Genomic DNA, 16,427 nt, shown 5'->3' on the forward strand with positions numbered 1-16,427 from the left:
ATGCTCTGCACATCTGTAATAGATTCTCTCATTCCTCTTGGCCCTCAAAAGATTATATAACACAATTTAATTTAAAGGGTAAAGTATTTTTCTGCATAGCAACAAGAAACCTAATTATATAATATTTTTTAAGCAGCTGCCAATGGGTCAAAAATGACCGTGATGTTCACTCATTACCTTACAAGGTGCATTTTCCAAAAATGGTCGTGGAAGCAGGCGTTTGTTTTAATTCACATTGCTTTCGTCCATCATACAGATGCTTATCAAAATTAAAAATAAAATATGTTTTTATTAAAACATAGACTGACATGTCTCAATCCGCCCATACTGTGTGTACTGTAATCTAAAACAAGGTCACCCTCCATTTTAACAGTGGGATACATGCTGCCCCAACAACAACGCTTGCAAAATCCACCGAGCCGCTTCATTGCTTCTCTCACCCATTGGGTAGAATTCGCCACGATTCGACGACAGACCAATCAGAGCTCACTTCGCTGAGTTTGAAATTCCACCGCTTATATCAAACGCAAAAGTCACATGGACAAAGGTGAAAAAAATATACTTTTAGTCCGTTGTAAACAGACCGAACTGGCCAATGGGAGCTTCAGGAGGTTGTTCTTTTCCTGTTGACGTCAGTAGCTATCTGAGCACCGTTCTGGTGCCAGGAACTGGATCGCGAAGCAGAGAGGGAAGGAGGAAACTAAAAAGTGACGGCTACATAACAACCGGGATCATATTGGATATATTTCGTCGCTTAGCTATGGGTACAAAGACAGAACAGTGAGATCTGGTATTTTTCAGACATGAGGGTTGGCTGATGATCAGTGAGATAGCTTGCAGGTCCCGGATTCGCTCATCGAAGTTTTGGCTGAAGAAGTTCACAGCGGTACGGCTAGCCATTAACGTTATCATCGGGACTGTCTTCTACCGCTGACACGGCCCGACTCTGCAGAGACAGACAACATGGTGTCCTGGATGATTTCGAGAAGCGTTGTGTAAGTACAAACACAGTCAAGAGAAGTGAAAGTGAACTTAAATGGTCCCTTTCCCATGTGGAGAAAATTAGGGCATCTGATGGGATTTAGCTTTGTTAGCTTGCTTGGCTAACTGTTCCAGTCCTTCGTCTAACTTATGTCCTTAGTCCTTTAATTTTCTAGATGAGTTTAGAAAATTTGTCAACAATATACTGCATCGTTTAAGTTAACAAATAGATATCAGGCGCCTCAAACACATTGTATTGTTTTTTTGTGTAGTAAATAGGTATAACTAGCTAGTTTGGCCTTGTGGCTGGTAATTTGCTATTGTCTCTAAAGCTAATAGGCTACTGCCGTGTTGTTTATGAATCATGGCCAGGCACGCTCCCGGTGAGTCAGCTGTACACAGTGAAACTTTTGTACCGTGAGGTGGAACTTTTCAAGCCTTTACACGTTTAGTCTGTGAAGGACTGTCAGATACAGCTGCCATCTTGAAGATATTATTAGTCAGATCCTACCCAAAATAACCTGGAAACCCTTACATTTTTGGGACACAGGAAGAAAGACGTCCTTAAACGATTTGAAGTGACTTTGTTTGGTTACTGGATACCTAGTTATCCATCGTCTTGCCACGAAAATATTTGTGATTAAAGCAGAAGTCAGAGATTCAGGTTTGATACACCAGAGGGAAAGTTATTGTGTTTACTTTTGGGGAGAATTGCCCATTCTTGACCCAAACACCATATCTTTCTACCAACTCTCCTCCACCCTCTGTCTTTTTGTGTCTCTATACATCCAGGGACAGTAGTTACATAACTACTGGTGGAGCTGTAATGGAGGATAGGAATGTGGTGGAAAGGACAGAAGGGAGTGGTGGAGAAATATGGAAAGCCTCTCCCTTTTCTCTAAGGCAACCATCAAAATTTCATTTGAAACAGATATCCCTCCATATCGCTATAAATAAGACCCCTCATTACTACGTTACATTGTATTTACTCATTTGGCAGACTTTATTCAAAGCGACTCACAAGTGAGGGGCATCACTATCACATTTTGCCGCCTTTGCTTGTTTACACTGGAACCAAGATAGCTGGCATAATGCTGCCCCATGTATGATTTAAGATACCAGTGTTCATGACTCAGGACTTACATGTAACACAGAAGTGTTGGCGTCTGTCTCACCTTTTATAGAGATGTTGATCCAGCTCTACCTCTGCTGCCGGCTTAGTGCTGGAACAACATTGCCCCCCTTTCTATGTTCATATCTTTTATACATGTCGAGGTGGAATAAAGGCACAACATTCTCTCTTTGAACAGACTGTGTAAAAGGGACTAAACGCAAGCCCTCTGTTGTGGAATAATGAACACACTCTTTTGTAACAAACTGTTGTCACAGATCACTATGCAGTCCAGACATGGATCTAAGCACAGGAAGCAGTTGGGCATCGCAGACTTTCATGCCTGCGGGTCCTTCATCTCATAACCTTTCCATAACTTTGTATGAACTCCTTATGCCTCCAATTTCTGCCTTTTGCATGATGCACCTAATCAGTGATATGGCCACATTTAGATTTACATGGCATTTTGGTATCTGCACTATAGATGTAAAAGTTACGGATGAAAATAATTCCATTTGCTCATTTTTTTTAAATGTAGGTCTGCCAAAAAGTACCATTATCATGACAGCAAATATTGTCACTTGTTAGTTTTTTACTCAAGTGCACCAGAAGACACCATGAATGAATGTAACCATGTCAGTTCTACAGAGTAGCTTAGTATTAGTCGACATGGGTTCCAATCAAATTCATTTGGATCAATAACATTCATTTGAAGTTCGTTATTTAATGCCTCTGCGCCGTTGACAGTCCTAGCATTATGTTTGGGGTTGTCCATCAGTCCGTCCCACTCTTGTATACGTGATATCACAGGAACATCAAGAGGGTATTTCTGCACTTATGGCACAAACGTTCACTTGGAGTCAGTAGGGTTGGGAAAAATATTGATTCCCCTAAGAATTGTGATTCTTTTTTTTGAAGATTTTTTTTTTAATCACGATCGTCATTCCTGACTTGGTATTTAATTTATTATTACACTGAGATAGTGTAATAGCAGCTAACAGTTAGCTTGGGAGCTAGCCGGTTAGCCTGTTAGCATTAGCACATGAACTGGAGAGCTGTTAGTTTGTTCAAACGGTGGCTGGAAGTATAGCCAGTTTGCTTCTCATAGTGAATAAATCCTAGCAGTGGTTTAACTTTCGCTAATTGCTAACTTACCTCACTGATAATAATTGCTGAGTGTTTGTGTCTGGTTGGCAGAGGCAAACAACTGCGAGGCAGAAATTCTAGTTTGAAAATGGTCCTAGTAGACCAGATTTTTGGAGTGAGATCCTTTATATTAAATAACTAGCTGATGTTATGATCCACACACATCTTCAGAGTGAATATTGCAGCATACCAATGAGATAATTTGGTGATTATTATTATTATTATTATTACTACAATATTAATGTTGTCCATATAATTTACCCCTAACTTAACTTGAGTTAAATGAAAAGATAAATCTGAAAAACAGAAGACGAATGCAGCGTATCTACTTGGCGAAAATTTGCTCTAGACAAGCTAAAAAGTCTCTGGGAGTGAACTGGCCTAAACTGTGTTTCCCCCTTGAGCTTGACTTTTTCTGGTGGTCAGAAGTGTTTTGAATATTTTCATTATAATGGCCTTCCAAGCAGAAGCTGCTGCTACAGTGCAGTGGGATTCTTTAAGCTTTTATTCTTAATGTTACAATTGTGCAATGTTAAATTCTTTAAATGCCATTAAGGTTAACATATTTGTGTACCCAACGTCTCAACAAATCTCTAAAAAAACCAAGGCATTTCATGAAAGAGAGCTTACTCTAACTAACTAACTCTGTTAATTGTTTAAACACAACATCAGAAAACACATTGTCTTTCCTTTCCACTTTTTCAGTCACCCTTTCCACCTCTGCAGCTTTCCTTTCCAACAACCATCTAAAATGCCAAGTTGTCCAGCAGTAAAAAAAAAAAAAAAAGTCAGACACAGATATTTAGCTTTTCAACCAACTTATTTTAGGCGGCAGCCCTGCAGTCTTCCAGGAGTGGTTCCAGAATATTTGTGTGCTTCTCTCCCAGTCTCTGTTTGTCAAAGTCTTTCTCTTTGCTACAGTCTCCCTTTCAGTGTTTGCAAATGAGAGGTGGGGGTCGTAGTTGTCTCCTCGTATCGCGATGCAAGATTGTGGATGTTTGCGTTGCGCTTTCAGTCTCGATTTCAGAATTGTTACATCCCCATCAGATAGCACAGCAGGGGGGTTCCTCATAAAGTGCTCTGTGAATGCATGTATTTGTTGCAGAGCTGTTGTTTTGAATGGCAGCAAAGAATGTTTGTGATACTTGAGTGATTCATAATTGAAAAATACCTGTGTGCTTGAAACCTCAGGCTGCAGACATTCATGTTATTGATGGGTGTGAATGTCTTGACTTTGTAGACTACACTGGTTGTAATGTCTGAAACTGGTGCGTTGAGAACAACCTGTCTGCTACAGTATGCCTGTATTGCAGAGTGAAGAACAAGCCTTTCAGGATCAGTAGGATGCATCATGTGCTTTCATTGCCTCTGGCACATTGTAACTGTTATTTATATTCATCACTGTTGAATGATATGCACATAGCCGAACAATATGCTGATACTACATCTGAAAACCTGTGCCTTTTAAAGGCCCTGAAAATATATTCCACATCATTGGTTTATTATGAATGATGATTAAACTAATATAACATAGCTTTAGTTTCAAAATTAAAACGTATTAGTGGATGTAGTCTTAGTGTGGACGCAGATTGTTTTCACATGAAAATACTCTTGGTAAAACAAATCAGATCACAGTTTAATGAGCCAGTTTCTGCTTCAACTGTGACCTGCTATATTTACTGTGGCTGCACAGTTTTCCCTTTGCAATTATTTCTGACATTTCAGTTGTGTTCAGTTGTGCATCCTGATAAAGTGGTTTCAACAATCTGACTTGTCTGATTGTCTGACTGCTTGTGTTTCTTGACTTGATGAACTTGTAATCGCAATATCACAGCATTCTCAGATTTCAGCTGTTAATGCATTGACTAAGAAGTTAATGTGAGCCATACATTTCAAGTATTAATAAACCTGAATGATCTTTTTAAAATAAACTGTGTGCCTTATGCAAGTGAATTGCTCAACTGCTATTGTTATTTAAGGGGTATTTCAGTCTATCCCAGTGTTTTTGTGGTGAAATTTATACCTCCAGAAATATGCAAAAACACTGAGCTAAAGTTTGAACTTGTGAATTATGTGTTAAGTCAGTTTTTTAAATGTGGGAAGATTCAGAGAGCTGTGAGAGCAGTGTAAATGATATATGCAATTTGTTTCCCTCTGAGGAAATACTCCGGGGAGGTACAGACCTGGACTGTAACCAGTCCCATTTGCTGTAGCAGCAGTTCTCTCAACAATCCTCCCTCTGTGTTTTTAGGGGAAAAGTCTTGTAATCAAATTCTTATTCCTGAAGCTCAAACCAGATGTTGGGAGCTCAAATCTTGGAGATCTCTAGATTTTTTCCCCCTGCCTCTCTTCCCTCTTGGTGTGTCTCCTGTTTTTTATTGCTCTTGTTCGCTCTCTCTCTCTCTTTCTCTTTGCTCTTTCTCTTGTCTTCCTGTCCTCCCCCTCCCTCCATCTGGTTGTTGGTGGTGTACGGTGTCAGGAAACCAGGGAAATTGACCTGGAGCCCAGAGTCAAGGCCCATCTAAAAGCAAGGGGCTATTTTCTCAGCTGCATGCAGAGAGAGAGGGGGGGGGGGGTGTGTTGAAATGGGAAGAAGGAGAATGAGGAGGCAGTGAGGGGAAATACAGATATGGTAGTTTTGGAATGAAGAAGGGGCCCTGCTTTTCACTAAATTGTTTCAAGAACATTTCAGTGCACATCCAACTTCTTTAGTGGGAGTTTGGTTTATGGAGAAAATGTCTCTGCTGGTCTTTAGTGAGTCGGAAAGAAAGAAATTGACATTTAAGACCTTGAAAAATCGAAAGATTTCATAGATACAGTAATTGGAAGGTTATCTTATTTTGATATTATTGATATAATCATTGTTAATTTCATTACATATATTCTGAATCTTTTAGTCTCTCATCATTTTGATGTAGTTGCATTATTTTCTTGTGTGCTCATTTCTGTATTTCATACTTTCATGATTTTTCAACATTATCTAGGTGGCGGCTTTAAATAAGGGCATTCAGGCTTTAGTCTCTCCCTGCACTGTATACTATTTGTTTTCTTTCACTTTCTGTGTATTTAAAATTGTGCGAAATAAATAAAAACAAAAAAACTAAAGAAAGAGTAGTGAAGGTTGGTGAGTAGTGATGGTACAGTGGTTATTTGTGAACGTGTCCTGTACATAGAGCCTTTAAAAATTTCACAATTGAAAAAACTATCACTGGCTATCACTTTTTTGGGGATAAAAGAAATATTTGACCTGTTGAAACTCAAATTTTACAGTCCCATTTTAGTGGCTGCATCCTTCAAGGGGCACGGTCTTTGATCGCATTGCCTTCGTGACCTTCGTAGCATCATAGACCGCGAAGGTGGAACCAAAATAAGACGGTCGGGCCTATGGAGGATTTATGCTGTGCAACATCAGGTGTGTCTGTCCTTACCATTGCGTCACAAAGTGCTGCCCCTGTTGTGTAGAAACCCTGATGACACACTTTTTTTTGACAAAAACTTCTTAAAGTTAAAAACTTTGTCTCCCTTCTTAAAGGTTAGTTGTTCAACTGAGCTGAAACCCAATACTTACATTTAAAAGTGTAATCCTTGGCCTCTCTATTGGCGTTGCTTGCTGCCATATTATTTTCATGCAATGAATCTTGGGATGGGTTGGGCCATAAAGGATCCACCCATTGTAGCACTCAGTTTAAAAGCAAATAAGACTGTTTGAAGTAGTTTGTGTTGTGGTCTAGCAGAGGGTGCTCTTAAAATTGATTACCAGCTTGACTTATTGCTGCCCCACTGACCTATTAGAAAACTAAGCTAATAAATAAAAATTGAGGAGGACATTACACAGCAAAGCTGCGCTCATCTGATTGGGTAATCACCTGGAGCATCTGAGAAGCAGTACGTGGAAGTATTGATGTAGTATAAATGGCAGGAGACAAGTCTGTTTGCCGATTTGTAAAACCTTACTCCACAGTAATAAAAAATCAGAGGACTAACCTGAGTGGTGGAGGCTCCAGAAACCAGTGGAGCTATGTCAGCTTTATAAACAGACCGTCTATAGTTTTTACCACAACTATCTTCAGGACTCTGGAGACTCTGGCCAGAAGCTTGTAAAAAGGCACCAGCAACATGGCAAACACAGATAAGACAGCAGCATATTATGCAGGGATATGTGGTCCACATTGGAAAATACATAGACTGTATTGTAGGATAAGAGGGCAGAGGTGGCGAAGCATGGTATGTGGATTGTGTTCAAATTTGTTTGAACAATTTATATCCCAGTTCGATTTTGTTCAAACTGGATTTTCTTGAAAATGAGACACTGAACACAATCTGAATATACCAATATATGGCATATGATTAGGACAGAGTGAGACATAGTACAAATGATAATGTTGTATTGTATAGTTATTGTATTTTCTTTTCTGTTATTTCCATCTACTCAGCTAAATTATATTTTTGATGCTTTGGCAACATTTTTTTGAAACTTTCATGCCAATAAAGCAGCTTTTAATTTGAATAGTGATGATACCAAAAGGCATAAATAGAAGAAGTGATGTGTTGTCTTTCTTTACTAGAGGTCTACTGTGTTGTAGTGGTGCAATCAGTCAATATTCCTCAACATCTGTAAGTCTTCAAGGCAAGGAATTTGAATTACGGATGTTGTTACTCATGCTCCTGGATCAGGCCCACTGATGTTGCTCTAGGTGATAAAAACAGCTTATGATTTTCTGAGTTTATGTGGAGCAGATGATTGTATATTTGCATCCTCTGAAATGACTGCAGTATATGAAATGACTGTCAATGGATTCCTGACAGATTCCTGTCCACTATTGAGGCTTGTCCTTGATTGTACATCTGTCCCAGAGAAACCATTCACACCCATCCGCCGTTTTCCTGCACAATAAACTATCCTACAAGAGGGACAGCGCTCATTGCACACATACAAACATGCCCACATTCCACTGTAAGGGAGGGAAGGGATTCATTTACAAACTTTGATGTTTTGTGTTCGTTGTTCTGCAGTATTATTTTCTACCTTTATGCAAATAAAGCAGAGTGAGTTGAAATTACAGTGTGACAAAGAGATCGAGACATGAAGAGAGAGTTTTGAAGCTGTGGCAGCTTTGCTGTTTCTATAGCAACAGCAGGAAAATAAACTGCTGTGGTTGTTGGCGGCTTGCCTGCTGCTCAGGGGACTCTGGTCAGAGGGAGTGTGTCTGTATACAAGACTATATACAGTGTGTCTGTGTGTGTGTTTGGCACTGTTATGTGGAATCCTCCTGGGTCCAGACTTTTATGGTTTAACTTTAGTCGAAGGATTCCATCCTGAACGCACTCATCAAATTTCCAAACTCATTTCTGCACAGCCATGTCAGGGCTGTCGCATCGGGGCAAAGCAAATGACGCAAGACCAGGGAATCAGTATATCCTTAATAAGTTCTTGGCATATCCAGGTGCATATGGGGATTGGGCTAAAACAAGAATGCTATTCTTAGGCTTTCATCAAACTACATGATGTTTTTGTCTTTAAAAATATTCACAGTGTCACATTAGGCTGTCGAAGAGTCGTAGATTCTTTCTATGCCTCAACGGAGCAACATGGCCAACCACGGTTGGTCCCCAACCAATCACACCCTGCTGTCTTTCACAACGTGTGACAAACAGAGGTGATTGGAAAGGGGCCAAGGTCTAACAAACAACAAATGTTTAGGTACATTTCAGGGCTGCAGCTGTCGATTGCTTTAGTAATTGAGTATTCTACCGATTATTCCATCGATTAATTGAGTAATCGGATAAGAACTACTTTTACACTTTATTCTTTCATAAAGAATTCAGGTCTCTTAAAATGAACAAATTCAAAAAGCTAAACCCAGCTCACTCTTCCTCTCCTGCGTCTGTCTGTGTGCTCTGAGTGCATGTGATGACATTGCTGCGTACCGAAAGGTAAACTCGTCTGTAGGTGTAGAAGGAGATAATCACCTCTTTTAGTTGGTTTACTAGCGTTATAAAAAACCCACTTACTCCTGCTAACTTTGGTGTGGAATGGTATTAGAGGCTGAAAAATCTCTGGAGCAGTGCCGTCACTGCCTTCGCCATGTTTTGACCGACACAAAACAAACCCATGCTACTTGCATGTGCCTGGGGGAGACTGTTGCTGGTTGATACCATACAGAACCTTGTTTTATACGGTGATACTAACCATCTGGCATTTTTTTCTGTGATTTACCGTAAAACCGGTAGGTGTCTCATCTCTAACGATGATTACTGAGCCGACATATGGATTAAATGAAACTTTGATGCAAAGAATTTGCCTTGATGACTTTTATGAATCGAGTTTCTCAAGGTATCCTTTCAGCCCTAGTACATTATGGTGGCTTTATAAATAGAAGTGATCCGGGAATCATTTATGTTCAATGAATGGTGGAGGTTGGATCTGCCTTTTTCCTTCACAGTTATAGAAAGACTGAATATGTGGTGAGAAGGATAAATGTGTGTCTGCACAGCTGTGATTCATTAATATGAAGTTTCCGGACCCAGGGGGGAAAATGGTCAAATTGTTACAGGTTTGCTGAAATGAAATGAAACAATTTTATTCTCCCTCTTCTTCATGTTTACAGTTGTGCTGAAGCTCACTGTGCAGCCATTAATCAGTATCACTGAACACATCGTAGAAAGAAAGTTCTGACATGCTGGTCTTTTTGTTGGGATGTCACCAGGTGTCTCAGTTGCTATGTTGATTGTCTTCTACTTTGACACGCTACATACCCTTTGTCTGTTGGGTTGAGTCATTATTGGGTGTAGTCTGGTGACTGGGTGTAGTTTTGGCCTTAGTCCCTGTAAAGGTGACAGTTTGGAGACAGCAGGATTTACGGACAGTAAAAGTTTTTTGTTTTTTTAAAGTTATTTTTTGGCCATGTTATGCATTTATTAGATTAAAAATTTGAGAGAAAGGACACTGTATTGGCCCAAATATAAGGTGATATTTTCTTCTGGAAATTAAATTCAGCAAAGTGGGGGTCATATTGTATTTGATGAGACAATTAATGTTGCTAAGCTACAAAGTGTTTTCAAGTCCGTCTGTACGGAGTCTTTTAGGATTTGGTCTAAAAGTGTTTGGTGGTCCAGTTTAGGCTGTGGGGGTTCCTTAAGGCTGGTGTAACATGTTTTGCTGCCACAGAGGAAATAAATTAAATGGCCAAGAATAACAGCTGTCACAGATGATGAGCAGCCTCATGCTCCTCCACAGCCCCCTTCAATTTCTCTCTTTTCCCTTCTCCCTTTCTCATTTCTTCCTTGTTGTTTTCTTCTAGGATGATGTTGGTATTGCCAGTTGAGAGATGTAATGACATTTTGCATTTGTGCCTTAGTTTTTCAGTCAGTCATGTTAAACATGGAGTTTAAAGCACCACCCCCAAAATTCATTTACATGCATTGCCATGGCAACTACACCATGATGGAATCCAGAGCATCTTGTACCGAGTCAAAGTGGATCCACATTCTCATAGCTGAAGCAAAACAAACCTTATGTATAGTGTATAAATTAACATAATTAAATTAAAAGCTGCAGTCCTAAACATTTTATAGTAACAATGGCTCAGATGCTTATGTGAGGTGTGACAGGTACTGTGTATATGGGGTGCAACAATGAACAAACTAATTTTACATTTTTTAAAAACAGTAAATGCTTTTGAAGGGGCAGAAACCCAGAAATGATTTGTGAGATTTTGATGCCTCGAAAGTGATGTATTATATTTCCATTTCCAATTAATGAAAGAGTAACTATGCAGTTAGCAGGACTCAACAGACAAAACAGCTGCACCTACAGAAGAAGTTTTCAGTGGTGCAGTGTAAAACACCACTGTGTAAAGACCCTAAACTTTCAAACAATGAATGTTATTTGTAAATGGCAAATATTGTGTAGCTAAATGCAAAAGAACATAAGAGAAGTGCAGTGTGGTGTGGAAACCTGCTCTGGACTAGACATGGAACCAAAGCCCACATTACCCCCAGCCGCTGCTGCTGCAGAAGATTAGAGGAAACATTGAGTCATCGTCTTATGTTCCAGTGGTTTTCAGACTCTGGGTCAGAACCCAACATCCAATCATTGCAGGATATAAATAAGCCCCCAGGTTGTTCTGCAGGAACAAATGATGGCTTTTAACTGGAAAATCACAATTTTGTTTGCACTTAGAATTATACTGAACAGCCACTTTGGTTTCAGTGTAAAATCCCTCTCACAAGTGTGTGGGGACACTGGTGTGACTGAGATATCAGACGTAAATGTGGAGACTTACTGTAGACTTTTAACTGTACTTTATGTAAACAGAGCAGTTGTATTTATCAGTCTTTCTCCAGCATGTATAAACCCACTAACACAATTTCAACAGATCTCATATAGTTTGTTCTAAACTTAAAGATACACTAACAAGCTCTAATATCGAGGCCAATAATCAAATTGTCTTTGTATCACTAATTACATTAATATAATCAGATCATATTTAATTTCAGGTTGAGTAGAAAAACAATGATGGATCAAATGAGCTCTATCACATTCAGCCAGGAATAAATTCTTAGTGCTTTTGTGTTTACATGTTTGCAAGTATTAAGAAAATATTAGTGATCAGCCGACTGTGGTTATTTAACTTGTGACAGTAACAGAAGTGTTGAGCTCCATGTTGTGTTCTCTGTCCCTGCAGGCTGCTCTTTGGGACCCTGTATCCTGCATACTACTCCTACAAAGCTGTCAAGACCAAAAATGTCAAGGAATATGTAAGTTCATGAACTTCACTCAGTGTTTACAGTCACGATTTTAGCATGACCCTGAAACTATATTTAAACAGCATAAAAGTAGGTAGAAAATGATTTGTAACAATCTATATAGTGGTTATTAGCAGATATTAGGACATTTTAAGTTAATAACTTTACATTATGTGTCAACAATTCTAACTTCTTATTACTTCTTATTACAACTGTGTTATAACGGGGAGGTGTTATAGTTATAGTATACTTACAACTGCTTTATAGTGCATTTTAAAATATTTATATAATATTTACATACTGCTTAGTCCCTACAAATGTTGAAAAGGGAACTTAAAGCAAAATTTTGTTCCTAACACATTTCCATTATATCAGACTGCGTTCAGTTTGACCAGCACCTGTTTGTGGTGCCATAACCTTTATTTTCTGTTGAGAGAAGTTTATCTCTCCTATTTCTTTAGTCAGCCACTTTTATCATGCCTCACCATCACTGACACTCACCAGCACTTCTCTACACCTGCTTATTCATGCAATTATCCAATCAGCCAATCATGTGGCAGCAGTGCAATGCATAAAATCCTGTCAGACAAGAAGAGAAATCTGAGGCTGCAGTGGACACAGGCTCAACGAAAGTGGGCAGTTGAAGGCTAGAAAAACATAGCTTAGTCTGATGAATCTGGATTTCTGCTGAGGCAGCAGATAGGGTCAGAATTTGGCATCAACAGCATGAATCCATGGACCCAACCTGCCTTGAGTCAATAGTCCAAGCTGCTGCTGCTGGTGGTGGTGTAATGGTATGGGGAATGTTTTCTTGGCACACTTTGGCCCTTAATTCCAGTCAGTCATTGTTTGAATGTCACAGCGTTGGGTTGATGATGGAGTCCCCTGTATGATCACAAGCTGGTGGAAGCCTTTGCTCTGTGATTTTATTTTAATCTTGAATGTGGCTTTATTCAGTCTGTAAAATTATTTGGAATTTAAATATGAGGAAGGAAGATGTTTATGTTAAGATTAGGGCTCCCAGTTACATTTAAACTGAAATGCTAATAAATCAGAGTAAAGAGTGTTAGTAAAGCGACTGTTCCAAATCATCTCTAAGGAAATCTCTTGGATTCACACCAGAGTTCTGTATATAAATTTTAAGGAGAAAATATTACTTAAGCTTTACAGCTGACAGCTCTGAAAAAGATGTAAAGAGTTGGCATCTTCTTTTACATTTGATTGATTTGAGTTTATATTAATGACAATATCTTTGTCAAAGAAAGTGTTCTGTTACATAAAGACGGATAACTGTCTAAATGCAAACCAGATGAGAGTTAGGATTTGATGGTACATCTCAGTTTTTTCTCTCTCTCTCAGAACTCAGCAGCAGATGGATAGATTTAAATCCTGTATCCTCTGCATATACAATAATGGAATTATTTTACTGCCAGAGATGCACATTTAATGAATTCTCAGCTGGAAGCCGTACATTAAAAATGACAGCCAAATTAATGGAGTATCTCAGAGATTTTTCTGTCTGTGTTTGCAGACATTGGCTGTACTTTCTAAAATTATTGGAATTATGTCTTTGCACTGATTTCCATTTAACCCAGATTCTGATGAGAAGCTGTACATGTGTATAGATTTAAGGGCTTTAATGTGTTTTGTAGTGTGATGTAGTTGAGTGATGTAACTAACGTCAGGCAGAGTGAAATCACAGTCCACTGAGTTACTAACACATTCACACACAGCTTTAACCCTCAAGCACAGGGCTTTAGACGCAGTAAGCAGTGACTCTGCTCTGAGCCATCTTTCACTCTGTTTCTCCCTCTAATTGTCTTCCTCTCTCTCTGCTTCTGTTTGCTTTACTGATTCTCAAGTCCGCTTCCTTTTTTGTGTGATGCAGGCTTGGTAGAGGTACAGGACTCATGAATTTCTCCATACAGCTCTGGCAAGGAAGGAATGGATAGAAATGAAATCAGTCGATACCTCAAAACAATAAGCAGGATGTCCAGTTTGAATACTTACAGAATACTGAGACGCCACATGGCTGTTTGTCCTCCCGTTATTGTGCATATCTGGATTATTATCACTGCAGCAATGTTGTTTTTGTAAAACAGTAAGATTAGCACCATGCTGAAGGTATACACTAAAAGGTATCCTACCTGGTATGTGCACTTGCTCTCAGGACTAGGCAGAAATCAATGCCACTATATTAATGTGAACATTTTGGCAGTATTAATTTACACAGTCTCTTATGTCCACCTAGCTAAAGGTAAGAGTATAATGCACAACACGCTCAAAAAAATAATAGACATCTCAACAAACACTGAACATTAGAATCTTTATGATGGTAGGATTTATTGTAGGACTGTTGTATTAGATGACATTAGTTTTAGCAAGTAATAAACCAACAACCAAGTGTATACCACAATATGGAACATGTTACCAAAATTACACATAAAATAATTAAAGGAATGTTCAATGCATTGAGCTATGCTCCACCATTATAAGTTACATCCCTGTTGTACATTAAAGCAGGCTTCACTTGCTATAATCATTCCTCTACTCTGCAGTGATCAATGATTAGTTTACTATGGTTTTCCCAAATAAAGAATGAAACTGGGGCTGGAAGCACATCTACGCTTCCTTTCTCATTGAGAAGTTTTGGATCAGGCCTTGTACCCTGCCTGCCACCACTGCTTGCGCTAGGTTGACTGGTGAAAGAGCAGTGCATATCAAGATGGTTACCAAAGGAAATGTTGGAGAGACTCAGTCACATGTTCGAGCCTCTGTCAAACCCAGACTCAGGAGTTTGTTGAGGAGTGAGGAGTTGGTTGTGCACCAAAATTGGCGATTAGAAGACGAGCTCAGAATGGTAAGCGTAGTTATTTGTTAGCTTGTAACTGGCGATGGCTGACACAGTGTTAGTGATTGTGCAAATGCAAACTCTGGCTCTCTGTACTGACAAGGTTTTTGGTGTCTGTCATTGGTTCATTGGACATGTTAACAAGGATAAAAACTTAGATCTCTGCCTAAGGCATGTCCGACATACAGTGGCTTCAGAAAGTATTCACACCCCTTCACTTTATTGTGTTCCCATCAATCTGCTCTCAATAATCCATAATGACAACGTGAAAACACGATTTTAGAAATGTTAGCAAATTTTTAGCAAATTTATGAAAAATCTAAACTGAAATCTGTCATTTACAAAAGTATTAGGAACCTTAATTCAGTACTTTGTAGGAGCCCCTTTGACAGCAGCATATAGTCAGTTTATCTCATTCTTCCTGACAGATCCTCTCAAGCAGTGTCTGTGAACTGCCATCTCCACAGATGATTTATGGGGTTTGAGTCTTGTCCCGAATACACTCCAGTGTCTTGGCTGTTTGCTTTGGGTCAATGTTAACCGGATATGATTATATTGTTATGATACAGTTCCACCAATAGTCTGTGTTTGATAATATCAGAATATTGCCCAGCCCCACTTGGACCCAAGTGATTGACCAGATGACGTTTCCTTTTCTGCAACATAGCCAGCACCATTGTTTTTTGCTCGGCTATGCTGCATTATTTTGGTGGAGTCCTTTGTGATAGCACCACCCATTTCACCAATTCTCACTGAATTCATGAAGGAGTCCTTCATTTATTTGTGCATTGACGTTGTCAGTTACAAAATCTTCTGAAGTCACACTCAAAGGACGCCTTCTAAACAACTTTTTTTTTTTTTTTTCCTTCACTGGATGGAAGCAAGAGTGTAGCAGCACACTTGGCACCACCTGCAGAAAATGTCAAGAGGAGTGCTGAATCAGTGAATGAAAACTGGATCTCACATGAAGATGAGCCACAAGCATCATGTACTGCTTTTGCAAATAAGCCTCCAGCCTTTCATCATCATCTGACCAAAACACATCCATGAGATTGAATTTATTTTTTCATGACACACACACCCAAGCTCATATACTAAGGATTTTACGCATGCACTGAGTTCATTATGTTAAGATAGTAGCTCTTCTACGGCTGCAGTGGGCCTGTGGCTGCTTTTATGTGACTTCAGCTGAAGCACACCCTGCCAGAGGTTACTCCAGTTCATCACAAAGTTGGCTTGTAAATTCATTCCAGAGGCCCAGCCCTCTTTCTCTTGTTTTTATTACTTTAGAGTGTGTGTCTGTGTGGACATGTGTTCATACAGTACATGTGGGTGCATGCTTACAGACATGTCTCTGTCTGTGTCTTGTTGAACACTCTCGCCTCCAATAAAAGTAAAACCAGTGACTGAAACAGCCTCTTCTCCCTTCTCTCTTTTCCCCTTTTTACACCAAAATTAGTGCGTAGAAGCAGAGCTTTTTTTTTTTTTAAACGCAAGTAAACCCACTAAAAAAAGGCGATAGACTCTTTTCACACTGCCTTTCTGTTTGGACTGAGAGGACACGGACGCACAACTGCAGGGAGCAACGTC

General features: G+C 39.4%; 1 protein-coding gene across 1 annotated transcript in view; it reads left to right on the plus strand.

Moving 5' to 3' along the window:
• Positions 1–663: 663 nt before the first annotated feature.
• The window catches only part of reep3b (receptor accessory protein 3b), a 35,293-nt gene continuing 19,529 nt past the window's right edge, over positions 664–16,427 (plus strand). Inside the window, exons 1-2 of the mRNA XM_071463171.1 lie at positions 664–995; positions 11,926–11,998. Of these exons, the coding sequence (XP_071319272.1) occupies positions 964–995; positions 11,926–11,998 (105 nt within the window). The 5' untranslated portion in view covers positions 664–963. The remainder of the gene's footprint in view (positions 996–11,925; positions 11,999–16,427) is intronic.

This window comes from Trachinotus anak, unplaced genomic scaffold, assembly GCF_046630095.1.
Source record: "Trachinotus anak isolate AG129_WGS33_773 ecotype Australia unplaced genomic scaffold, CSIRO_AGI_Tana_v1 ptg000025l, whole genome shotgun sequence".
NCBI lineage: Eukaryota > Metazoa > Chordata > Actinopteri > Carangiformes > Carangidae > Trachinotus > Trachinotus anak.